The sequence below is a fragment of the Raphanus sativus genome, chromosome 1 (assembly GCF_000801105.2).
Source record: "Raphanus sativus cultivar WK10039 chromosome 1, ASM80110v3, whole genome shotgun sequence".
In the NCBI taxonomy this organism is placed as follows: domain Eukaryota; kingdom Viridiplantae; phylum Streptophyta; class Magnoliopsida; order Brassicales; family Brassicaceae; genus Raphanus; species Raphanus sativus.
In genome coordinates, this window is record NC_079511.1 from 21,574,029 (window position 1) to 21,598,118 (window position 24,090).

At 39.5% G+C, this 24,090-nt stretch overlaps 5 protein-coding genes across 5 annotated transcripts; 3 read left to right on the forward strand and 2 right to left on the reverse strand.

Moving 5' to 3' along the window:
• The first annotated feature begins 10,725 nt into the window (after positions 1–10,725).
• Positions 10,726–11,652, forward strand: LOC130495979 (heat shock 70 kDa protein 1-like). Its single transcript, XM_056987672.1, has one exon. The coding sequence runs from the start codon at positions 10,741–10,743 to the stop codon at positions 11,650–11,652; it is 912 nt and encodes a 303-aa protein (XP_056843652.1). The 5' UTR covers positions 10,726–10,740.
• Positions 11,653–12,567: 915 nt separating this feature from the next.
• Positions 12,568–14,876, reverse strand: LOC108813818 (bifunctional D-cysteine desulfhydrase/1-aminocyclopropane-1-carboxylate deaminase, mitochondrial). Its single transcript, XM_018586491.2, has 10 exons — positions 14,682–14,876; positions 14,546–14,611; positions 14,275–14,469; positions 14,079–14,189; positions 13,895–13,986; positions 13,696–13,788; positions 13,550–13,607; positions 13,365–13,478; positions 13,090–13,187; positions 12,568–12,975 (listed from the first exon to the last, which is right to left on the reverse strand). Exons 1-10 carry the CDS (start codon positions 14,847–14,849, stop codon positions 12,771–12,773), a joined length of 1,200 nt encoding a protein of 399 aa, XP_018441993.2. The 5' UTR covers positions 14,850–14,876; the 3' UTR covers positions 12,568–12,770.
• A 188-nt stretch (positions 14,877–15,064) lies between these two features.
• LOC108837802 (agamous-like MADS-box protein AGL97) lies at positions 15,065–16,351 on the forward strand. The gene has a single exon (XM_018610814.2). The coding sequence runs from the start codon at positions 15,262–15,264 to the stop codon at positions 16,192–16,194; it is 933 nt and encodes a 310-aa protein (XP_018466316.2). The 5' UTR covers positions 15,065–15,261; the 3' UTR covers positions 16,195–16,351.
• A 3,066-nt stretch (positions 16,352–19,417) lies between these two features.
• LOC108848358 (agamous-like MADS-box protein AGL97) lies at positions 19,418–20,972 on the forward strand. Its single transcript, XM_056987688.1, is given in 2 exon segments — positions 19,418–20,214; positions 20,591–20,972. Coding segments are annotated over 2 exon segments (798 nt in total). The 5' UTR covers positions 19,418–19,640; the 3' UTR covers positions 20,815–20,972.
• A 1,033-nt stretch (positions 20,973–22,005) lies between these two features.
• LOC130495987 (uncharacterized) lies at positions 22,006–24,090 on the reverse strand. The gene has a single exon (XM_056987687.1). It carries the CDS (start codon positions 23,932–23,934, stop codon positions 22,972–22,974), a length of 963 nt encoding a protein of 320 aa, XP_056843667.1. The 5' UTR covers positions 23,935–24,090; the 3' UTR covers positions 22,006–22,971.

Here is a 24,090-nt window from a genome sequence, read left to right on the forward strand (position 1 = left end):
AATAATTAGGACATACTGTAACAGTTGCAATAAAAGGAACTAAATGTAGAGATAATTGCTTAGGTTACTTAGGTTTCAAGTTAGCTTAGACCTAGGTTATGAACTGAAAGTAAATGCACAATCAATTTAACGAGTTCCCGGCCTCTAGCACGGTACGTCTCGTGGGAGAACTACTGCTCCCAAACTTCACTAGATCAGAGAGTCTCTAGCTACACCAAATCAGTGAGCTAGATAGTTTACAAGTGAGTCAGATTCTCCTAAGCTAGAGGATACAACAAACCCCTTTGATACAATAGACTTAAGCCTAAGCTATTGATCTGATATTGTTGTCTCCTTCCTCTTGCTGTCCACCTTGATTGACCTGATTCAGATTGCCTTTAACCTTGTGTGTCTGCGTTGTTCTCCTTCCGTTTTTAACCTAATCACATACTCACAATATATATATGCTTTGTATGTTATCAGGTGACTAAACGGAGTGGGCCTTGGTGTGCTTGGCCCATGGTGGAATCTGGTTGTTGTTGGCCCAGTAGCTAGCTGAAGCCCAAACCCTTACAAATCTCCACCGGGTTTTGACTGAAGCCCATTTGCCTCAGCCCACACTCTCCTGCCGACAAACCTTGTCTCTGGTTCTGTCTCTCGCGACTTTCCACTCTCTTTGTCTCTAGTGTCTCTCTCTCTCCTTCTTGTTTCCTCACGAACCCTTACCGCCGTAAGTACTCGAAGCTTGATCAAGCTCCGATGAAGGGAGATCTGCGAAGCTTTATCCACGGCGTCGTTCCTCTTTCCGATTAGCTCCACCCCACGGTGTAGCTTATCCACTCGATTCGCTCCACCTAACGCCTTCGCTCTTCAAACCCTCCTCTCCTCAGGTACATCTAGTTTCCTTATTTGTTAATCAAAGGCAACTAGGATCATCTGCAAGGATCTCGAGTTGTTTGATCCTGAGTGTTTGCTAACTCCATGTTTTCTATTTGCATGTCTCCTCCGGTGATGAGCTTCACCTCCTCTGACTGCCTTAATAGCGCCGTCGCAAGCCTTGTCACCTTCCTCCACCTCTTTCATGAAAGTAGGTGAGTTTATTCTGCAACTTTTCATCTTTCATCTGTGTTCTTGAACTCGAACTGACCCTCTTCCTCGTGTGATAGGAGTCGGACCTAATCAAAGAAACTCTGCTCTGAGTTTACTTCCATTCTCCTCATCGGGAACTCAATCAGTCTGATATTAGCTCCAGCTACCCGCGCCTTATACAAACCTCAGTCGTCTTCAGGTAATTACTGATACAACCATTCTTTGCTGCGCCATATGGTTGAGTCTGATACTCATACATACTTATTATTTCTTTCTTTAGCTCAACTGCTCAATAGATGGATGCGATGATACTTCTGCTGCTTCCTAAGATAGACTCAAAGATTCTTGAGTCGTCCATCTGACTTTTGCGACCTCCTTAGATAGACTCAAAAAATTCTTGAGTCGTCCATCTGGCCTGCTCAATATAAGATAAACCCCTGTGACTTCGTTTGATATCCACTCCACCTGAATCGAGTATTCTGCTCGATCCTCTCTGTGCTCCAGGTGACTTCTCTTTCTCTTGTCACAGTAATTTGAGTTGTCTGTCCACATTACTCTTTAGTCACTTACATTTGTTTATTGTCTGTAACTTGCGAGGATTGTGAGACAACTACTGAGTCACCTGGAGCTTCTCCTAGTTCAATTAGTGGACGTTCAAAAGCTCACAGCAAAGCTGGAACTTCTGACCAGGTACGGTTTTAGTTAGGAAATCTGCAGGGTTTACATTAGTATGAATCTTGTTTAGAACAATGTCTCCTGCTTCCACTAGGTCCCGAATGAAATTGAACTTGGTAGATATATGTTTAGTCTTCTCATGATTGACTGGATTTCTTGCTAGGGCTAGTGCACTTTGAGAGTCACAATATAGTTTGATACCTTTCTGTTTGAATCCCAACTCTGTGCATATTTCTTTTAACCACATAGCTTCTTTTGCCGCCTCATTCATAGCCATATACTCAGCCTCTGTTGTAGATAGTGCAACAACTGATTGTAGGCATGATTTCCATGATATAGTATTTCCTCCAAACTTGAATGCGTACCCAGTTACTGATCTGCTTCTATCTCTGTCTGTAGCATAGTCTGAGTCACAGTATCCTTCTACTAGTAATGTAGAGTTCTTCTTGAACGTCAAGCTTGAATTAACTGCTCCTTTTAGATACCTCAGAATCCATTGTACTGCATTCCAATGCTCTTTTCCTGGTTTGCTCATAAACCGGCAGACCAGACCAACTGCAAATCCTAGGTCGGGTCTGGAGCCTACCATAGCATACATTAGGCTCCCCACAGCACTCGCATAGGGAACCCTTTCCATATCTAGAGATTCCACTTTCCACTCATCGTCAGTTAGGCTTCTTAACTTGAAATGTGATGCGGTTGGAGTGATGACCGATTTGGCATCCAGCATACTAAATGTCTTTAAGACTTTCTCAATATAGTTCTTCTGAGATAGTATTAGGATTCCTTTTTCTCGATCTCTTGTAATGTCCATGCCTAATATCCTCGAGGCCTTTCCCATGTCTTTCATCTCAAATTCCCCACTCAGCTTTTCCTTAAGGTCTCTTATCACTCTCTTGTTTCCAGATGCAATCAACATGTCATCAACATATAGGAGTAGATAAATAGCCTTGTCTGTTTGGACGTCCCTCATATAGACGCACAGGTCTTTACTACACCTTTCAAATAACTGATTTTTCATGAACTCGTTAAACCGGTGGTTCCATCTCCTCGGGGATTGCTTCAAACCATACAGGGATTTCCTCAATAAGCACACTTTATTCTCTGTTCCCGGTTTTATAAACCCCTCTGGCTGTTCCATTAGGATTCTTTCTTCTAAGCTTCCATGAAGAAAAGCAGTTTTGACGTCCATCTGTTCTAGTTCTAGGTCTAGATTCACCACAACACTGAGCATAAGTCTGATGGAGACATGCTTAACAACTGGTGAGAAGATCTCGTTGTAATCAATCCCTTCTGTCTGAGAATAACCTTTGGCGACTAGCCTGCCCTTATGGCGTTCATCTTCAACACCTGGGATGCCAGGTTTAAGCTTAAACAACCACCTGCATCCAATGAGTTTTGCTTTAGCAGGTCTATCGATAAGATCCCAAGTTCTATTCTTCTTGTGTGACTCCATCTCGTCCTCAGCCGCTTTTGTCCACAAGTCTCTTTTGCGGCTTCTCATTGCTTCTGCATACGATCTAGGCTCCTCATCTTCCAGATCATCAACAACATTGAGCGCGTAAGCTACAAAGTTGCCGTCCTCATATCGAGATGGTGGCCTTATGTTCTGTCGCCTCTGTCTATCCCGTGCTAACATGTAATTATCAGGATTCTGTTCTTCATCAGTCCTTCTTTCATCATCGTGATTTTGCTCATCATCCCTGGAACTTGAGCTGTTTGAGCTGTCTGATGACTCATCTCCACCTTGATCAGGTGCATCTTCGACATCAGGGGTATGAGAAGGTCCCCTGATCAAGTCATCACTGAAAGACACTCTCTTCTTTGTTTTACTATCATGACTCTTTTCTTCTTTAGCTACATCTGAGCTTTCCTTTGTTTTGGTGACTGTATGCTTATACAGTTCATCCTCATTGAACACAACGTTTCTACTGACTCTGCATCTACCTTCATCCTCTATCCATACTCGATATCCCTTAGTGCCTGTAGGGTATCCCACAAAGACTCCTTTAATAGCTCTAGGGCCAGTCTTCTCTTCGGTTACATGAACATATGCAGAGCATCCAAATGTCCTAAGATGTCCCAAATCAGGTTTAGAACCCGACCACACTTCTTCAGGCAATTTGAATTCCAGTGTAGAATTATGTGACCGATTGATCAAATAGATTGCAGTGGATGCAGCCTCTGCCCAGAAGCTTTGGTCCAAGCCAGATTCGGCTAACATGCATCTTACTTTGTCCATAATAGTCCTGTTCATCCTTTCTGACACCCCATTCTGTTGTGGGGTGTAAGTACAGGTTCTATGTCTCTTAATTCCAGACTGTTTGCAGTAGCCATCAAACTGCCTATTGCAGAACTCCAATCCATTATCAGTCCTTAAACATTTTATCTTCCTCTCGGTTTTATTCTCAACTTCTGATTTCCATTCTTTAAACTTAGAGAATACCTCATCCTTAGTCTTCATAAAATAAATCCACACTTTCTTTGAAAAATCATCAATAAAAGTAACAAAGTACTTATGACCAGCAAGACTATCTGGTGTAGAAGGAGAACCCCATAGATCAGAATGAATATACTCCAGAATACCCTTTGTCACATGTTTAGCTTTAGAGAAGCTCTGCTTATGAGATTTTCCAATAACACAGTGTTCACAGAAATCCAGTGTCTTAACCTCCTTGTCAATGATATATCCCTTTTTGACAAGTTCAGACATGTTATTAAGACTCATATCACCAAGGCGTGAATGCCAAATATTAGTCATATTCCTATCTGCTTTAGAAATGTTAACCTCTCCACGTAGTACTGTCCCTTGTAGGTAATATAATCCCTGAAAATATTTCCCTGAAAGAACCCGTTTACCATCTTTGAAGAAATTAACCAGGAGATTTTTCCCCTCATATGTGCAGCCTGCAGTTTCCAACATGCCATAAGAAATCAAATTTCTGCTCATCCCAGGCATATACCTGACGCCTGTGAGAATCACACTTGAGCCATCGATATTTAAGATTTTGATCTTCCCGATTCCTTGTATGTTGCAGTGAGTGTTGTTAGCCATTAACACTTTCCCACCTTTGAATTCTTCAAGGTCGAATAGAAAACTTTTATCTGGTGTGATATGGAATGAACATCCAGAGTCCATTACCCATTCGTTCTCGGTGTCTTGGGTGCTAACTGTTAGCACCATTGGCTGTTCTGCTATATTAGCTGAGTCTTGCGGTTTGTAAGGTTTCTTGTCAGGGCACTCACGCTTCCAATGACCCTCTTTACCGCAAATGAAACACCCCTTTGTGTTCTTGGTGTTTCTTGGTCTTGACTTGGACCTCCCAAACCGGCTTTTAGAACGTCCTTTGTACCCTTTTCCATTGCCTTTCCCAGTTCTTTGATCTGATCTCCCTCTCTCAACCATCAGACCTTCTCCACCTGACCTGGTGTATTTACCACTCTCGATTAACTCCCTCTCTTTTGACCTCGCTGCCCCTGTAACTTCGTTTAGGCTTAGAGTGTCTCTTCCATATTTAAGAGTCTCCTTGAGTTGATCGTATTTAGCTGGTAATGAACTAAGCAGTAGGATAGCTTGAACTTCCTCAGATACTTCCACTTGCAGATTACTCAGATCTGCCACTAGCTTCAGAAAATCGTCTACATTCTCATCAATTGATTTGGAGTCTGCCATCTTGAATGTATAGAATCTGAGCTGTAGATAGATTCGGTTTGGTAATGAAGTCTCTGTGTAGAGTTTATCTAGCGTACTCCACATTGCAGCTGCTGTTTCACAGTGTTTAATCTTCCGTAAGACTTTATTTCCAACATTAAGCACTATTAGGTCCTTTGCTTTTTCTGACTTCTCGAATTTTGCAGGATCAATTGCAGGTGAAGGTTCTACTAGTCCAGCAAGGCCCTTTCCTGAGTCCTTCATTGCAGATTCAGGTTCATCCTTGGTGTCAGAACCCTCCTTTAGCAGTTTCTCATCGGTGAGAATAGTTTTCAATCCCAGCACTCCAAAGTGAGCAAGCATCCTCACCTTCCATAGTGCAAAGTCACCGGTACCGTCAAAGCGATCCACCTCAATGCGTGTGGTAGACATCACTTGCGATCCGGGTACTGTAAGTCTCTCTCTATCCTCCTAAGTAGCCTTGTATAACCGGAAGCTCTGATACCACTTGTAGAGATAATTGCTTAGGTTACTTAGGTTTCAAGTTAGCTTAGACCTAGGTTATGAACTGAAAGTAAATGCACAATCAATTTAACGAGTTCCCGGCCTCTAGCACGGTACGTCTCGTGGGAGAACTACTGCTCCCAAACTTCACTAGATCAGAGAGTCTCTAGCTACACCAAATCAGTGAGCTAGATAGTTTACAAGTGAGTCAGATTCTCCTAAGCTAGAGGATACAACAAACCCCTTTGATACAATAGACTTAAGCCTAAGCTATTGATCTGATATTGTTGTCTCTTTCCTCTTGCTGTCCACCTTGATTGACCTGATTCAGATTGCCTTTAACCTTGTGTGTCTGCGTTGTTCTCCTTCCGTTTTTAACCTAATCACATACTCACAATATATATATGCTTTGTATGTTATCAGGTGACTAAACGGAGTGGGCCTTGGTGTGCTTGGCCCATGGTGGAATCTGGTTGTTGTTGGCCCAGTAGCTAGCTGAAGCCCAAACCCTTACACTAAAAACCATAAAACATAAATTACGTTTAATTTTTGTATTCATATAGGTCTTTGTTATATTCACTGCGAAACTTTATGAATTCCATCTTGTACTCGTCAGATGTTATGATTCCTTTCTGTATGATCTTAAGAAAATTAAATAGCAGCTCTCAATTTTTTATTAAATTTCTTCAAACAGAAGTATAAAATGCACAAAAAGAAAGAAAACATGAAAAGAGAAACTGAGCAGAACAACACACACATCAGGATGAGGTTATCTCCGGAGCCTGATACTATGGTAAGAAGCAGAATATTTATTGACTTGAGAGATTCCACTGAACATATATATATAGGAAAGAAAGAGAGTGGAGACACCAATTATTTATCGTGAGATTCCACTGAACATATATATATATATATACTATGACCGGCCCGCCCTACGGGCGGGATGTGTTACATATATATTTTTTATTATGAATATATGATTGTTAATATGTAAATCCAATGGTAGGGGTTGGTTTGGAACTTGATGTTGTAGTTGGTTTGTTTGTGTATAGTTTAATCAATGGATGGATGATTGAAAATGAAAACCATGTTCTTTAAATTATTTTTGAGTTTTTGTAGTTGGGCTATATTATTTTATCTAATGTGATTGTCTGCTGTATATAATAGAGTGCAATTTTGATTGAGCGAGTGCATTGGTAGAAATAACATTAGTTTTATAGGTTGGCAATCGCTGGGATGTCTTATTTATATGAATAACTCTGGTAATAGTACTTCTTTGTGAGGGCTAGTGCGATTCTTATTGTTTTAGCAAAAGTATTAGCCAATATAAGTTGTTTTCTACATTGTTTTTTAAGATCACCTAATGAAAAAATTGGCGGTTCTACATTGTTTTAGCGAAAATAGTGGCATAGACTGTGATGAAGTCACAGTAGATTACTCTGGAAATTTAAAGTGTATATGCATATATGATACGAACCGGAACTGGAATCATCCGTAGCATTTGGAACATTTGTATTATCAGCATCAGAGCCTAATTCTGTTTCAGTGATGGATCTCAACTCTGTGGAACCAGTTTTATGAATTCTCACAGCCGTCTTTTTCACCATCACGCGGCAGTTCTCACAGATCAGATAGCATTGGAAAGGAAGATTTTTTCTGCGATGTGTATGATGAGAAAAATAACAGTGATTGTTGATGTTTCTTAACTAACAGTTACAGAATTATCACCAAGAAAATGAAAAGTCATATTTAATTATTTGTTTAGAACACCAAGCATAATCGTCTGACCCTATTAACAACAATAAAACTGTTTCACATGCGTAAAAACGAATTATCTTTGTATTCCATAAACTCCTTATTAAGATTTTCTTGTACCATCTTTTTATTTAATTCAAACAATATTAAAAAGTTGCATAATTAATAAACATTAAAATTAAAATTTATACTTATTCAACACTTCAAATTAGTTATGGAATTATATTTTTTTTTATGTATATTCTTAACGACAAATTCTCAAACTCCTAGGAAAAGTGTAACCTGAGTTTCCCCGATCCTTATTCAACTTGAGCTGATCATATTTTTCTTATTTACACCCCCTGCCCAAATCTCATAGACTACATATTTTTTTTGTTAAACCGTACCAAACAATTAATACAACTAAAAAAACAAAAACAAAGTAAATCTGTTGGAATGTTTCATTAGGTGATTACTCGAATAATCTCCAATAGTTGCATAATCACTAAAACAATCTTTGACAGGTGATCTTAAAGTAGCTAACATTGATTTCGGAAAGCTCATCTTAAAGCAGCTAACATTGTTTTATCTAGCTCTTCATGCTTGACCTGAAAAGGTGAAAGAAGTAAATCAAGCATATGGGCTTATCTCAATATCATTCAAATCCAAATGTTTAAGAGAGACTGTTTTTCATCATAAAAAACCTCTGTTTCCACTTAGAGGATAAAGACACCATTTTAATCAAAGCACAGACTTATAGGTTCACAGAAGCTTTCGGACCATAAGAACTGGAACAACGGCCATGTCGGATTGTTTTGGCGTACATTACTTCAAAACTGAACCAATGAACTATTGCAAAAACTCTGACACATTGTAGAACCGTGTTTCTTCGTGAAACATGTAAACTTTGTGTTTCATTTAGGGTTCCAAAGAACAAAAAAAAAAGAGAAACGAAGCTCAGAAGAACAAAACGCAGTAAACCCTAAAAACAAAATACAGAAGAACAGAGGAGGAATAAGAAGCCGATTTGAAGAAAAAAAGATAAAAAAATAATGAAAGTAATGGTGTTGAGATTCTTTTGCTTGTCAAATCTCTACTCCAAGGTTCTTTCCTGATAATCAAAATTAAAAGAAAACATTAAACCAAACTAAAACGGACATGGCTACTCACTCTCATCGAATCTCCTAACGGATACACTATCCCAATCCAGACAATGAGAAGTATTTAGATTAATGTGCATTGCATAGAAAGTAACAGGTGTCAAACAAAAGAGAACACACATGTATAGCGTCAGGTCCTTTCTAAGATCCATCAAGATGAAGTGCCTTTTCTTGTATCATTCTCAGTCTAGCAGCTTCTCTTTGGCTGAGGACGGCTTGCGAGAGAGCCAAGAGGACTCTCTCTTCAACCGCACAGATAGGGATGTTATATAGGGTTGTGAGATTTAGGGCTGACCCAGCCCATTCAATAATTTAAGAACCCTAACCCAAATGTATTATTCATAAAATGTTTAGGGCCACTTTAGGGCTGGGCTAAGGAAATAAAGGGTTTTCACAGGGTTAACCCTATTAGATATTTTTTGTTATAGAACAATGTTTTGTTGTAGGGTCAAACCCTCAATTTTTTTTTGATTTTTCGTTAAAATTGCTAAAAAAGTTTCTATAAAATTTCAGAAATGATTTTTTTCCGTCAAAATCACAAAAAAAAAATATTTTGCCAAATCGGTTTTTTCGCCAAAATCGAAAAAATCAAGTTTTTCCGAAAAACCACAAAATCGAGTTTTCCCACCAAAAACCACAAAATAGAGTTTTTCCACATAAACCGTAAAACTGGTTTTTCCCGCCAAAATCGATAAATTAAGTTTTCCCACCAAAACCGAGAAACCCAAAAAATCGAGTTTTCAAGCCAAAATTGGGAAATCGAATTTTTCCGTCAAAACCGAGAAATCAAGAAATTGAGTTTTCCCGCCAAAAACGAGAAACCGGGGTTTCTTGCCAAAACCGAGAAATTAGGATTTCCCGCCAAAACCAAAAAACGAGTTATCCCGCCGAAACCGAGAAATTGAGTTTTCCCGAGAAATCAGGGTTTTTCAAGAAAACCGAGAAATCTTGTTTTTAGAGAAAACCGAAAAATCGGTTTTCCCGAGAAAAATGAAAAATCGGGGTTTCCCGCCAAAACCGAAAAATCGGGTTTTCTCGAGAAAACCGAGAAATCGGTTTTCTCGAGAAAACCGAGAAATCGAGTTTTCTCGAGAAAACCGAGAAATCGGGTTTTCCCAAGAAAACCGAGAAATCTAGTTTTCCCGAGAAACCAAGAAATTGGGGTTTTCCGCTAAAACCGAGAAGTCGGAGTTTTCTGCCAAAACCGAGAAATCGAGTTTTCCCGAGAAAACCGAGAAATCGAGTTTTCCCGAGAAAACCGAGAAATCGAGTTTTCCGAGAAAAACGAGAAATCGGTTTTTTCCTAGAAAACCGAGAAATCGAGTTTTCCCGAGAAAACCGAGAAATCGAGGTTTCCCGCCAAAACCGGAAAATCGAGTTTTCCAACCAAAACCGGAAAATCGAGTTTTCCGCTAAAACTGGGGAATCGATTTTTTCCGTCAAAATTTAGAAATTTTTGTTTTCTGCCAAAACCGAGAAATTGAGTTTTCTCGTCAATACCACAATAATGAGTTTTCCTGCCAAAACAAAAAAAAATAAGTTTTTCCACCAAAACCTGAAAATTGAATTTTTCTGTCCAAATCAAAAAATTAAGGTTTTCTGCCAAAAACACAAAATTTTGTTTTTTTTGTTGAATTTGCAAAATCTCATTTTCCGTCAAAATTCTCAAAATAGCTAAACAGTGTTAATCATGTTAATATTATTTGCTTTTGTTTTAAAAGATTTTTTAAAATGGGTAACCCTAACCCAACCCCTTCATGCATAGACTATTAGGGTTAATGTTGGGTTGGGTTAGAATAGGGTTGGGTTTATATTTTATAGGGTTGGGTTGGGCTGGGTAACCCAATACAACATCCCTACGCACAGACCACCATTGAGATTGACTCTCTCTTTGAGGGCATTGATTTCTACTCTGGGATTACTCGTGCTAAGTTTGAAGAGCTCAACATGGATCTTTCCCGACAGTGTATGGAGCCTGTCGAAAACTGTATGAGTGATGCTAAGATGGACAAGACCACAGTCCACGATGTTGTCCTCGTCGGAGGTTCCACACGCATCCCGAAAGTCCAGCAGCTTCTCCAAGATTTCTTCAACGGTAAAGACCTCTGCAAGTCTATTAACCCTGACGAGGCTGTGGCTTATGGTGCAGCAGTTCAGGCAGCGATTCTAAGCGGTGATCAAGGCGATGAAAAATTGCAAGACCTTCTTCTCTTGGACGTGACTCCTCTTTCTCTTGGTATTAAAGTCGTCGGTGGAGTCATGACCACCTTGGTCCAGAGGAACTCGACGATCCCAACCCACAAGGAGCAGGTCTTCACCACCATCCATAACAACCAGCCAGGTTTGTTGATCCAAGTGTACGAAGGTGAGAGAGCTATGGTCAAAGACAACAACCTCCTTGGAGAATTCACGCTCTCTGGCATCCCTCCTGCTCCATGTGGTGTCCCTAAGATCATAGTGTGTTTCGACATTGATGCAAACGGCATCCTCAATGTCTCTGCCGAGGACAAGAGCACTGGCAAAAAGAACAAGATTAGGATCACCAACGACAAGGGTCGCTTGTCTAAAGACGAGATCGAGAAGATGGTGCAAGACGCTGAGAGGTACAAGTATGAGGATGAGGAGCACAAAAAGAAGGTCGAAGCCAAGGTTGCTCTTGAGAACTATGCTTACAACATGAGAAACACCATCGGTGATGCCAATATCGGTGCTGTAGACAAGAAGAAGATTGAGGATTTGGTTGAGGAGGCAATGCAATGGCTTGAGGGTAACCAGTTGCCTGAAGCAGACGAGTCTCAAGACAAGATGAAAGAGTTGGAGAGTGTGTGCAACCCCATCATTGCAAAGATTTATCAATGAGGGAGGAGCTGGTGGTCCCAAGATTAAGGATGACGACTAAGCTGCTTCTCTTAAAATTGTTTTCCCTTAATGTCTGGAACCGTCTCTATTTTTTTTTAGTGTTGTTTGGTTTAGAGTTTTGATTTTTTTTTTTAAGGTGAATTTCAACTAGTAACTCTTTTAGGTGATCCTTGCTTGATCTGTTTGTGTGTCTTCTTCTTTCTTTCTATTCAATCTCTTACCTCATTGAAGTCGAGCTTTTTTATGGAATCACATTTCAAATATGGAGCCGCCAAATAGTTTCTTCTTCTTCTGAACTCTTAAGCCACAAAATAGTTGGTTTATTTTGCCAGATGGATTGACTTTCCGATGTCTTGACAGTAGTGTTTTGTAACTTATTAGCAGAAAAGAGTTTAATGAAACTCATATGAGAAACACTTGACCTTTAAGACTTTTTCTTGGGTTCATTCCCTAGGATGAACCTTTAGGTTCACCAACTAAAGATACTTCATTGTCTGCTATAAGAATTATTAGAACATAACAGTTGCAAGAAAAGGAACTAAAAATCATAAAAGATAAATTACGTTTAGTTTTTGTATTCATATAGGTCTTTGTGATTGATGTTCACTGCAGAACTTTATGAATTCCATCTTGTACTCGTCAGATGTTATGATTCCTTTCTGTATGATCTTAAGAAAATAAAAATAGCAGCTCTCATTTTTTTATTAAATTTCTTCAATCAGAAGTATAAAATGCACAAAAAGAAAGAAAACAGGAAAAGAGAAACTGAGAAGAACAAACACACACACAATGAGGTTATCTCAGAGCCTTATACTATGGTAAGAAGCAGAATATTTATTCGCTTGAGAGATTCCACTGAACATATATATATATAGGAAAGAAAGAGAGTGGAGACACCAATTATTTATCGTGAGATTCCACTGAACATATATATATATATATATAGAGGAAAGAAAGAGAGTGGAGACACCAATTATTTATCGTAATCATCGATAGTGCTATTAAACATAATACACACAATAAAATTCACAGGAATTGATATGTTAAATGCACAAATAATTGTGGACTCAACCTGTCTCATCTTCACAGGATTATTACAGAATCAGATTTTTGTTCTGCTAGAACATTTTTCCAACACCTTCTTTTCTTGGGACGGATTCTTGAACATCCATCCGGCTCCAGTTTCCCATCAGAGAAGCCATTTGATCAACTTTATCATACAGCCCAAGAAGCCCACCAGTGTGTATGAACAATATCTTCTTTCCCTCCCAACTTTTGGGATCCTTTGTCATCTCATTTATCAAACCGTACGCAGCTTTCCCACTAAATAAACACTCGAAAACCCCAAATGATCAAGCCTCTCTCTCTATATATTACGATTCTAATCATGAGTTTTAAAATATTAGGAACAAGGAAGGACTAGAAAGACAAACAAACCTGTAAACAGGATCAAGAATAACACTTGTTGCACTTGCTAGGTCCTTTAAAAACTTAAGCTCCTCTGCAGTATTCATGGCATAACCTTTTCCCTTGGCCTGCAAAGAACATACGAATCAGTAATAGCAAACCGTGTGTGCTTAAGAAGAAAGAATTTATAACAAATTTCCATCTGAGTTTGTTTGCTAAGGATCCAAGAAGAATCAACATAAACATTTAACAGGACCGTTAAAATTAAAAGACGGAGAAAAGTCTTAGAAGGTTGTGACACTCACATTGTGGATGCTAACAATATCACGAGAGTTAACACCAGCTTGAAGTCCATCCAGAAGGCCTTGGACAAAGTCATAGAAGTAATCAGGATCATCGCATACCGAGAAAGCATGAACCTGCACGATGAAAATGAAATATAACATAGCTCTGTGAGCGATGCACCTAAAAGTTGAGGAAAAGACTATACCTTGGCTTTTAGAGCTCCCAACCAAGACCCCAATGAGATACCAGCAATTGTACCACCACTAAAAAGCAATAAACAGAAGACTAATATGAGACTGAAGTAAAAAGAAAAATGAGAAAAATGTACAAGAGAAGAAGTAAAAGCAAAACCTGCCACATGCCACCACAATATCATCAAACTTTAGGCCATCGGTTCTACATTTTAGCTGCTCCTCAATTTCCCTTGCTGCTTCAATATAGCCCCTACACGATTAGTGTGACCAATTCAGTATATCATTAAGGGGTGGACAAGCAATTGAGTAGTGTGTATGTAATGTAAAGTTAAGTGTGAAAACTACAATAAACTGACCAAGTTCCCAAAGAGTTGGATCCACCAACGGGAATAACATAAGGCTTCTTTCCTTCTTTCTCCAGCTTCTCTTTCAGGGCACTAGTTAGAGCCTAACAACAAGTTTACCATCAATCTCAGTAAAACTACAAATCTCTTCTTAGTAATCGATCAAAAGAGAAAGCAAAGGGAGAAAGTAAAAAACCTCGCTCCCAATGGAAGAATACTCTTCCTTAGAGATGAGATGAACGTTAGCTCCAACGAGACGCTCAACAAGGAGATTCCCAACTAACCCTGGATCTCCATCCGCAAGAAGCTGCAAAAAAACACCAAAAGTGTCATGTGAAAAAAGCTGAGATTATTTTAATGAGATACACAAAGAAGAAAAAAGAAAACGAGACCTTGGAGGTGCGGAGTATAAGATGAGTGTCGAGATTGAGATAGTTAGAAGCGACGGTTGTGGCACGGCAGTGGTTGCTCTGGATACCGCCTATGGTGATGACGGTGTCGGCTTGTTGCTCCACGGCGTCGGCCATTAGGAACTCGAGCTTCCGGACTTTGTTTCCGCTCAATTCCATCCCCGTGAAGTCATCTCGCTGCCAAAATCGGTAAAGCGGAAAGTGAAGACTAAAGCAAAGCAAAATTAGATAGAGAGATGAGAGTAGTCACCACCTTGATCCAGATTTCAGTGCCGTTGGGGAGATTGGGAATGTTCCATCGATGGATCGGAGTAGGACGCTGAAGACAGAAGACGATCAGTGAACGGAGAGATAATTAATTAAATAGAAAAGGTTAAAAAGTAGCGTACGTGAGCGAGGGAGAAGGTGTGAGAAGGAAGCGGACGAAGATGTGAAGCCCAGGAAGGAGGAGAGTAAGGGCTTTTTGTCAGAAATTCCGCCATGGTTGTTGCAGACATCCTTCTTCTTGTTCTTTCGCTGAGGGCTACTCTTGAGAGTGTCAAGAGCCGTCTTGACATTTGTTTCTTTCCTCTTCTACTGCTCTCTCTCCTCCATAGTTTCTCTCTTATGGCCTTATGGGCCACCGCCTATTATTTAAGATTTTGAGAGTCCACTGTATTTAAAGTTTTAAACGGAACCGGTTTGGGCTCGTTCTAATTGATTGTTAATTACAGATTAGTGGCGGGTTTAACTTAAAAAAGGAAATAGTAAAGTTAAATCATTTAATTACCAAACCTAATCCACCGACGGAGCCTATATATTCCCGAGAGGAAGAGAGTGTTGTCCTACTTTTTGCTATCTTCTTATTTTTACGCGCTTTACACAATAGAAGAAACTCTCTCTCTTTCGACTCTCGTCTGAATTAGGGTTTCGTTTTTGTTCGTCAAAGATCGTTTCAATTAAGGTTTCGTTTTTGATCGTGAAAGAAAGATGGTGAAGAAGGGAGGTACAAAGAGGAAGCCTGTGATGACGAAGATCACAAACAAAGCTTCGCGCGCTACTACTTTCACCAAACGCAGAGACGGTCTCTACAGCAAAGCCGCTCAGCTTTGTGTTGTCTCCGACGCTCAAATCGTTATCCTTGCGACACCATCTTCTTCAAACTCCAACGTTCCTTTCTTCTCGTTCGGTCACTCCTCCGTTGACTCCGTGGTCTCCGCTTATCTCTCCGGACAGAGACTTGCTCCTGTTTCAACGTGTGATAATACCAAAGCGACGAGAGAAGACCTAGGTATCTGTATGGCTCGCAAGGACCTAGGGTTAGGGTTTTGGTGGGACGATGAGAAGCTCGTCAACTCGAATGATCCGGAAAAGCTTATGGAAGCGATGGAATCTATGAAAGTACTATACAGCCGTCTCAAGGAATTGGAAGATCAAACCCTAACAACAACAACAAGGATCGACGACGAGGACATGGTTGAGATTTCACATGAGTCGGATGAATGGAGCGAGATGGATCTTCATAAACTCCTCCAAGATTGTGATTGTGAAGAAGAGGATCAGAGTGTAACTGATAAAACCTGCAACAACAGCAACTCTGTATCATCTGCAGCTGAAAGAAGCTGGGAAGAAGTGGCGATAGATCTTGATTTGGATACTATCATTACCTATGATGATTTACCAGAGCTTCCACCTGTTGTTGTTAGCAACACTGAAAAAGAAGAAGAAGAAGAGGATGAGAACGTATCTGAGAAAACCTGCAACAACAACAACAACAACAACTCTGTATCATCATTACCAGCTGCAGCTGAAAAAAGCTTGGAAGAAGCGACGATGGCTCTTGATTTCGATAGTATTTTTGAAGGTCTGATGTCCTATGATGATGTGGATCTCTCCTGGTCTGATGACTTATTGTTCATGTAATTTTTAGGAGAGTATACGTTCGGTCTGGTCTCGATCAGTTTTTCTCACATGATAGAAAATTGATCGAACTCATACCGGTTTATTTGGTTTGTATATCTGATGTCTTAATCAAGTGTAATAAAATGTTTAACAAGCAAGTAAAATTTGAGTTTGTGTACTTCTTCTTGTTATGTTTTTGGTAATTTGTTCTCACATATAATACTCTTTGCAAACGTTTTGAACTGGTAATGATCTCTGCTCGCATCTTCAAATACAATAGGGTACATTCATTGTTACTCGGCAGTGAGCTTCCTAAGGTACTATTCAATCTTACAAAACTGAATGTTGCGTGCAGAGAATGGATCCTCTGGCACATACCTCAACAGAGTACAAAAGATTGTCTCTGTTACAGCTCAATACAATAATTCCTTCAAAAGACTGCTTTCACTTTACACAATCCAATTGTCCTAACGACCACCCTTACTGCAAGCAGTGAGTTTCATGTCTTAAAATTTAATTTCCAAGATGATAAAGGTAGACAAGAAGTCGTGTTCAATTAGGGAAGATGAACATCCCAGCTTGGGTGAGAGTAAAGAGGAAGAGAAGAACAACACCAACAACAATAACAATGTAAATGCAGAGGAGACACAGAGGATTGAGTTTGATAAATGAAAAGAAGCAGAGGAATCAAAACATGAGGCAAGGTAAGTTTGTACTCTTATGGCCTTAATAATATCTTGTTCGGTGAGCAGAAGCAGAGATGAAACCTATTGAGGTTACAAGATATGCTGTGGTTGGTTTTCATGAGTCACATGAGACAATTGGATTGGTTTTTGTCTTTTGAGTAAACCAGGATCGACTTCTCAAAAATCGACGTTAGAAAGAAACAACATGGATGCATTGGAAGTCAAATCGTTTTTTTTTTTTGAGTAAGAGAATGTTTCATGTTTGAATTTCCTCTTTATCTTTCTCTTTGATTTCACAAATATGTTACATTCACTTTGTGGTGAGGAGTTTCTGCCTTCAAGATCTGTTGATGCAACAACTCCTCACAGCCCGGCTTCTTTTCTGCCTTCTACTCCTCCTAGAGGAGGCCAACAACAAGAGAAGAGAGATTGTAGCTCTAGGAGTTGAACTAGGGAAGATAAACATCGAGGCCTTGAGCGAGTAAAGAGGAAGAGGAGAACAACACCAACAACAACAATGTAGATGCAGAGGCTTGACTTTGATGAACAGAGCGAGTGCGTGGGAAGAAGCAGAGGAATACAAACATCAGAAGCAGATGAATCTAGTGAACAAACACAGAGTAATAGACTTAAAAACGTGTTGTTCCATTTCTTCTTGGAACTCAATTTGTTTTTGAAAAGAGATGTGAGGTACCATCTTCAGGTTACAAGATATGTTGTGGTTGGTTCTCATGAGTCATGACATTAGATTGGTTTTTGTCCTTCCCAATAAAACTCGATGGAACTCTTTTTTTTTTCTTGACATCACATGATTGAATTCTCAGTATCCCTTTTATGTAACCTTCTCCATTAAAAGAAAAAGTACAAAAAATCTATTGTATAAAAGTACCATCCTCTGTGAATGTGAGGGAAAAGGATTTGCTGCGGAAAGCATTGCAAAAAAGTTCTAAGAGACGTTTCATGGAACTAATAGCAACATCCGAGTCAGTATTTTTCAGATCATTGTTTGAAAAAAGGACTTGTTTCATCTGAGAATTGGTATACTGATGCAAAAGTCTGTGACAGCATCTACTTACTTGTATAAATCTTTATCTGCAATAATGGATAAAATAAATTGGTATACAGAGGTACCATTGAGAAAGTGACCAAATATATTTGGCAGTAGCCGTTGCATAATATTAACAATGAAGAAGAAACTCGAAGGTTCCTAGCACAGAACAAAATCATCAAGTAGATTAGCACCAAGTGAGTTATACAGGTACATACATGTGCTTCTAACAATCTCACCCACAGAAAAACATTAAGCAACCTAACTTAGAAAGGAGGATCATGCTATTCATTTCTCAGGTATAGAGATGACAAGTTCCAAGCTTAGCACAATGCAAATGATCTGATTAACTCACACTGCCTTTTCCCTTCTGCTTGCTTCTGCTCTGCAATATACTGGTCAACTCTCAAAGCTTTACTTCTCATTAGCTCAGACATCTTCTCCGCCTCCTCAACTATATGTTTCTGCACGTGAACCTCCATGAATTCAAACCATTCTCCTAGTGTCATTTTCCTTAAACCAACCTTCTTCTTACCCCTATACTCCTCAGACTTTTCTTCATCATCCATCATCACACTCACCATCTGATGTCTCAACTCCAGCCTCCTCGTCAATTGTATCTTGTAAGTTCTCTGCCTCTCCATCTCCTCTAACACTACAGTTCAGGTTCTCCTCTCCTACCAATGATGTGCTATTCCTTGAATTGATCTCCACCTCCTCTTCGCTCTTAGATGTATACAACCTTCAGGGTAAAAAGACTTGTAAGTTCTACACTATTTATATACCCTGGCTACTATATAAGAGGACAAGCTATGCACACAACTATTGAAAACAATGGTATTCATGAATTAGTCGCCATTTGAAATTTCACCTTGAGATGACTTCTTTCCTCTTCTTTATCTACCAAACCATGTTGAATTAAACTATGAGGAGCATCAGTTTTCATATAGTAAATATTGTCTATTTTATTATAGTTGGTTGTATTAAATATTGAATATTTTATTTTATTATAGTTGGTTGTATTTTGTACATTCAGAGTGAAAATCCAGTGTTAGTAATTTGTGTATTTGATACAGAAACAATCCATTTTAATTGGATTAAAAATACTCAGTTCGTGGTAACTAAACCAAGATTCATTTTGGGTTCGATAGTTCTTTCTGGTTTGAATCTGGGTAAACCGATTTATATGTTGGAAATTTGGAGTACGAACAACAACGGCATAGAAATATAAATATGATATAATTCGAACATGGTACGACGGTACGAGTTAGATATGAACGAACCGGTCTGTTCGTAGCTGTTTTTAAGAAAAAAGGGGATGTCTTTTTTTCATGTTAAAAAAAAATTGTTTTGTCAAAAAAAAAATGTTGTGAGTTAATTAATTAATTGTTAATTACAGATTAGTGGCGGGTTTAACATAAAAAAGGAAATAGTAAAGTTAAATAATTTAATTATCAATCCACCGACGGAGCCTATATATTCCCGAGAGAGAGTGTGTAGTTATGCTTTCGCTATCTTCTTCTTAATCTTTTACGCGCTTACACAGAAACTCTCTCTCTCTCTCGACTCTCGTCTCAATTAGGGTTTCGTTTTTGTTCGTGAACGATCGTTTACGCGCACACAAAGAAACTCTCTCTCTCTCTCGACTCTTGTCTCAACTCTCAGTTAGGATTTCGTTCTTGTTCGTGAAAGATCGTTTTAATTAGGGTTTCGTTTTTGATCGTGAAAGAAAGATGGTGAAGAAGGGAGGTACGAAGAGGAAGCCTGTGATGACGAAGATCACTGACTAAGCTTCGCGTGCTACTACTTTCACGAAACGCAGAGACGGTCTCTACAGCAAAGCGGCTCAGCTTTGTGTAATCACCGACGCTCAAATCGCAATCTTAGCGACACCATCTTCTTCAAACTCCAACGTTCCTTTCTTCTCGTTTGGTCACTCCTCCGTTGAGTCCGTGGTCTCCGCTTATCTCTCCGGACAGAGACTTGCTCCTGTTTCAACGTGTGATAATACCAAAGCGACAAGAGAAGACCTAGGTATCTGTATGGCTCGCAAGGACCTAGGGTTAGGGTTTTGGTGGGACGATGAGAAGCTCGTCAACTCGAATGATCCGGAAGAGCTTATGGAAGCGATGGAATCTATGAAAGTACTATACAGCCGTCTCAAGGAATTGGAAGATCAAACCCTAACAACAACAACAACGATCGACGATGAGGACATGGTTGAGATTTCACCTGAGTCGGATGAATGGAGCGAGATGGATCTTCATAAACTCCTCCAAGATTGTGATTGTGAAGAAGAGGATCAGAGTGTAACTGATAAAACCTGCAACAACAGCAACTCTGTATCATCTGCAGTAGAAAGAAGCTGGGAAGAAGTGACGATGGATCTTGATTTGGATACTATCATTACCTATGATGATTTACCAGAGCTCCCACCTCTTGTTGACAAAGAAGAAGAAGAAGAAGAAGAGGATCACAGCGTATCTGAGGAAACTCCTCCAAGATTTTGATTGTGATTGTGATGATGTACCACCACCACCACCACCACCACCTCTTGTTAGCCACACTGAAAAAGAAGAAGAGGATCAGAATCTATTTGTATCACCTGCAGCAGAAAAAAGCTGGGAAGAAGTGGCGATGGATCTTGATTTGGATACTATCATTACATATGATGATTTACCAGAGCTGCCACCTCTTGTTAGCAACAGTGACAAAGAAGAAGAAGAGGATCAGAACGTATCTGTCAAAACCTGCAACAACAACAACTCTGTATCATCATTACCAGCTGCAGCTGAAAAAAGCTTGGAAGAAGCGACGATGGCTCTTGATTTCGATAGTATTTTTGAAGGTCTGATGTCCTATGATGATGTGGATCTCCTCTGGTCTGATGACTTATTGTTCATGTAATTTTTAGGAGAGTATACGTTCGGTTTGGTCTCGATCAGTTTTTCTCACATGATAGAAAATTGATCGAACTCATACCGGTTTATTTGGTTTGTATATCTTATGTCTTAATCAAGTGTAATAAAATGTTTAACAAGCTAAGTAAAATTTGAGCTTGTGTACTTCTTGTTCTGTGTTTTGGTAATTTGTTTCGTTGCAAACGTTTTGTACTAGTAATGATCTCTGCTCGCATCTTCATCAGTAAGAAGTTTTATAAACATAACATAACATAGGGTCATTCATTATAACCCAGCAGTTACTTTGAAGTATATTGTGTATACATGCACAATAACATCTTTTATTGTCTCAAAAACACTTGGTCAACATCTATAAATAAACTATTTTTATTTTATTGATATCATTTTTAGAAAATATATGGTCACTAGACAGAATTCTACATACACAAAAGCTTAAAACTCCACTGAGTATTGACACTGTAGTCTGTATCGCGCTCTAAAGCTGAAGTTAGAGGCTTCTGTAGATACCATTCTCTGTGAATCTGAGGGAACCTGCGGAAAGCATTGTGAAAAAGTTCTAAGAGACGTTTCATGGAACTAATATCAGCATCCGAGTACGTATTATTCAGATCATTGTTTGAAAAAAGGATTTGTTTCATCTGAGAATTGGTATACTGATGCAAGAGTCTATGACAACATCTTCTTATTGCAGATATACCGCCAGGATAATTGCGTAAATCTTTATCTGCTATTATGGAAAAATTGGTATGCAGAGGTACCATTGAGAAAGTGACCAAATATATTTGGCAGTAGCCGAACAAGTTATGGTTCTTAGCACAAAACAAAATCATCAAGTAGATTAGCACCAAGTGAGTTATACAGGTACATACATTGATTCTAACAATCTCACCCACAGAAAAACTTAAGCAACCTAACTTAGAAAGGAGGATCATGCTATTCATTTCTCAGGTATAGAGATGACAAGTTCCAAGCTTAGCACAATGCAAATGATCTGATTAACTCACACTGCCTTTTCCCTTCTGCTTGCTTCTGCTCTGCAATATACTGGTCAACTCTCAAAGCTTTACTTCTCATTAGCTCAGACATCTTCTCCGCCTCCTCAACTATATGTTTCTGCACGTGAACCTCCATGAATTCAAACCATTCTCCTAGTTGTGAGGGGTAAAACTCACACCTAGATTTTAGATCAGGTTTAATGTTTAGGAAAGGTTAGGGAAAGATAATCGCGGGCTGAATCCCGTAAGAACTTGTAGAATGAACTTCGATTTGTATTGATATAGTAGAAATGGGATGGTTACAAAAGGTGATCTTTGATGAATACAAAGATTATAAGAGTGTTACAATAAGAATGTTTTGATGAATGTTGAGTAAAAAATGAGTTGAATCGGATCCTCTTCTTAGTCCTCGACCTTCTCTTTAAATAGCCTTGGGCTTCTTTAGGTTGTCTTCAACTGATCTCCGAGATCTTCTCCGCTTGAGGTGGAATCCGCAACAGCTTCCCCTTGACCGGGTCCTGCGCTTCTTCTTGTTATGACGTGAGCTTCCTCTTCGTCGTGACCTCTTTAGTTAGGATCCTTAACTTTCAGCCTTCGGCTCTAGCTTAGCTCTCTTTAGGTTTTGAACTCGCGATGGGCCTATCGCGGCCCATCATCATCTTCTATTATTTGATAATCAGCTACCGGGCCATATTCGGGCCCAACACTAGTGTCATTTTCCTTAAACCAACCTTCTTATTACTCATGGACTCCTCAGCCTTTTCTTCATCATCCATCATCACACTCACCATCTGATGTCTCAACTCCAGCCTCCTCGTCAACTGTATCTTGTAAGTTCTCTGCCTCTCCATCTCCTCTAACACTACAGTTCAGGTTCTCCTCTCCTACCAATGATGTGCTATTCCTTGAATTAATCTCCACCTCCTCTTCTCTCTTAGATGTATACAACCTTCAGGGCAAAACGACTTGCAAGTTCTACGCTATTTATATACCCTGGCTACTATATAAGAGGACAAGCTATGCACACAACTATTGAAAACAATGGTCTTCATGAATTACTTGCCATTTGAAATTTCACCTTGAGATGACTTATTCCCTCTTCTTTATCTACCAAACCATGTTGCATGATCCTCTGGTGATGGAACAGACTATTGAGGCCTTTGAGATAAAGAAACTTTGTTTACTCCACTGTCTTCCTCAAAGGCGTCGAGCCGATACACTACCATAGACCGTCCTAGCTTAATCTTTTTGACAAACTGATAAGTTGTCACTGCGTCTATGCTCTGCAGGAATACTACTTCCGCAGAGCTTCCCTCTGGGTTTACATCAGTTCTTGACGCATCTATTTTCCCAAACACGCTGAATCTCTTCAACAGTTGTGATCTAGATGGGAGATTCCCATGTGTACTCAAGAACTTCATTTGCAAGCATTTTGGATCATCAAAATGCTTATCTTCCAACAGCTGTAGATTCTGCAGTTTATCAGCAAAAATGGACTGTTGGCATCCTTTCTTCGTTCTCTGGGAGTTACATGATGCTTTGTCTCGACTAGCTTTCCTTTTGATCCCAATGGATCTGATATTATCAACTTCTCTGATCTGGTTTTCAGCAGTTGTTGCAACTTCCAAGTCTTGTAATTTCTCTGCAGGTGCAACGCCTACATAACCAGAACCGATCTCCTTGTTTGAACAAGCTAGATCCTGGTGAACAACAAAAGAAACAGGCTTTGCTAGAAAAGCCTTGTCCTTAGTCGCATCAAGCAAGGGTGACAACTGCTTTGCGGATGATGTCACAGCTCTATCATCAAGAGTTCCAATGGAAGTGGCATCTTCCTCTATTATTGGAGATTCTGAATTCAGTAAGCAAATACTCTGATCCCAGTGACAGCGTCTGCTTCTGTCCGCATCCTCATGGTCAGATGTTCGAGCCATGGTTTCACAAGCTTTCATAATGCTTGAATCGGAGTTCTTTAGAGGGTTTCTCAATTTGAATGTGCAAATCTGAACTAACTTATCAACAGGCTGCTCAGAAGAAGAACAAGGGACCAGGTCGATGCAGTCCATCTTGTTGGAGGGATGGAGATACCAATCTGGTTCCTCTACACGATCCATTAGCTTTGCACCTGTACGTACATATATTGACAGGAGAATACAAATGTATCAGAACTTGGTAAACAAGGGAATATAGATCACCACTCAGATTTGACTTCAACTAAAACTAACTGAGGAAACAGTAAGAGTATTTTGCCGTTGAGTAACTTTTAAAGC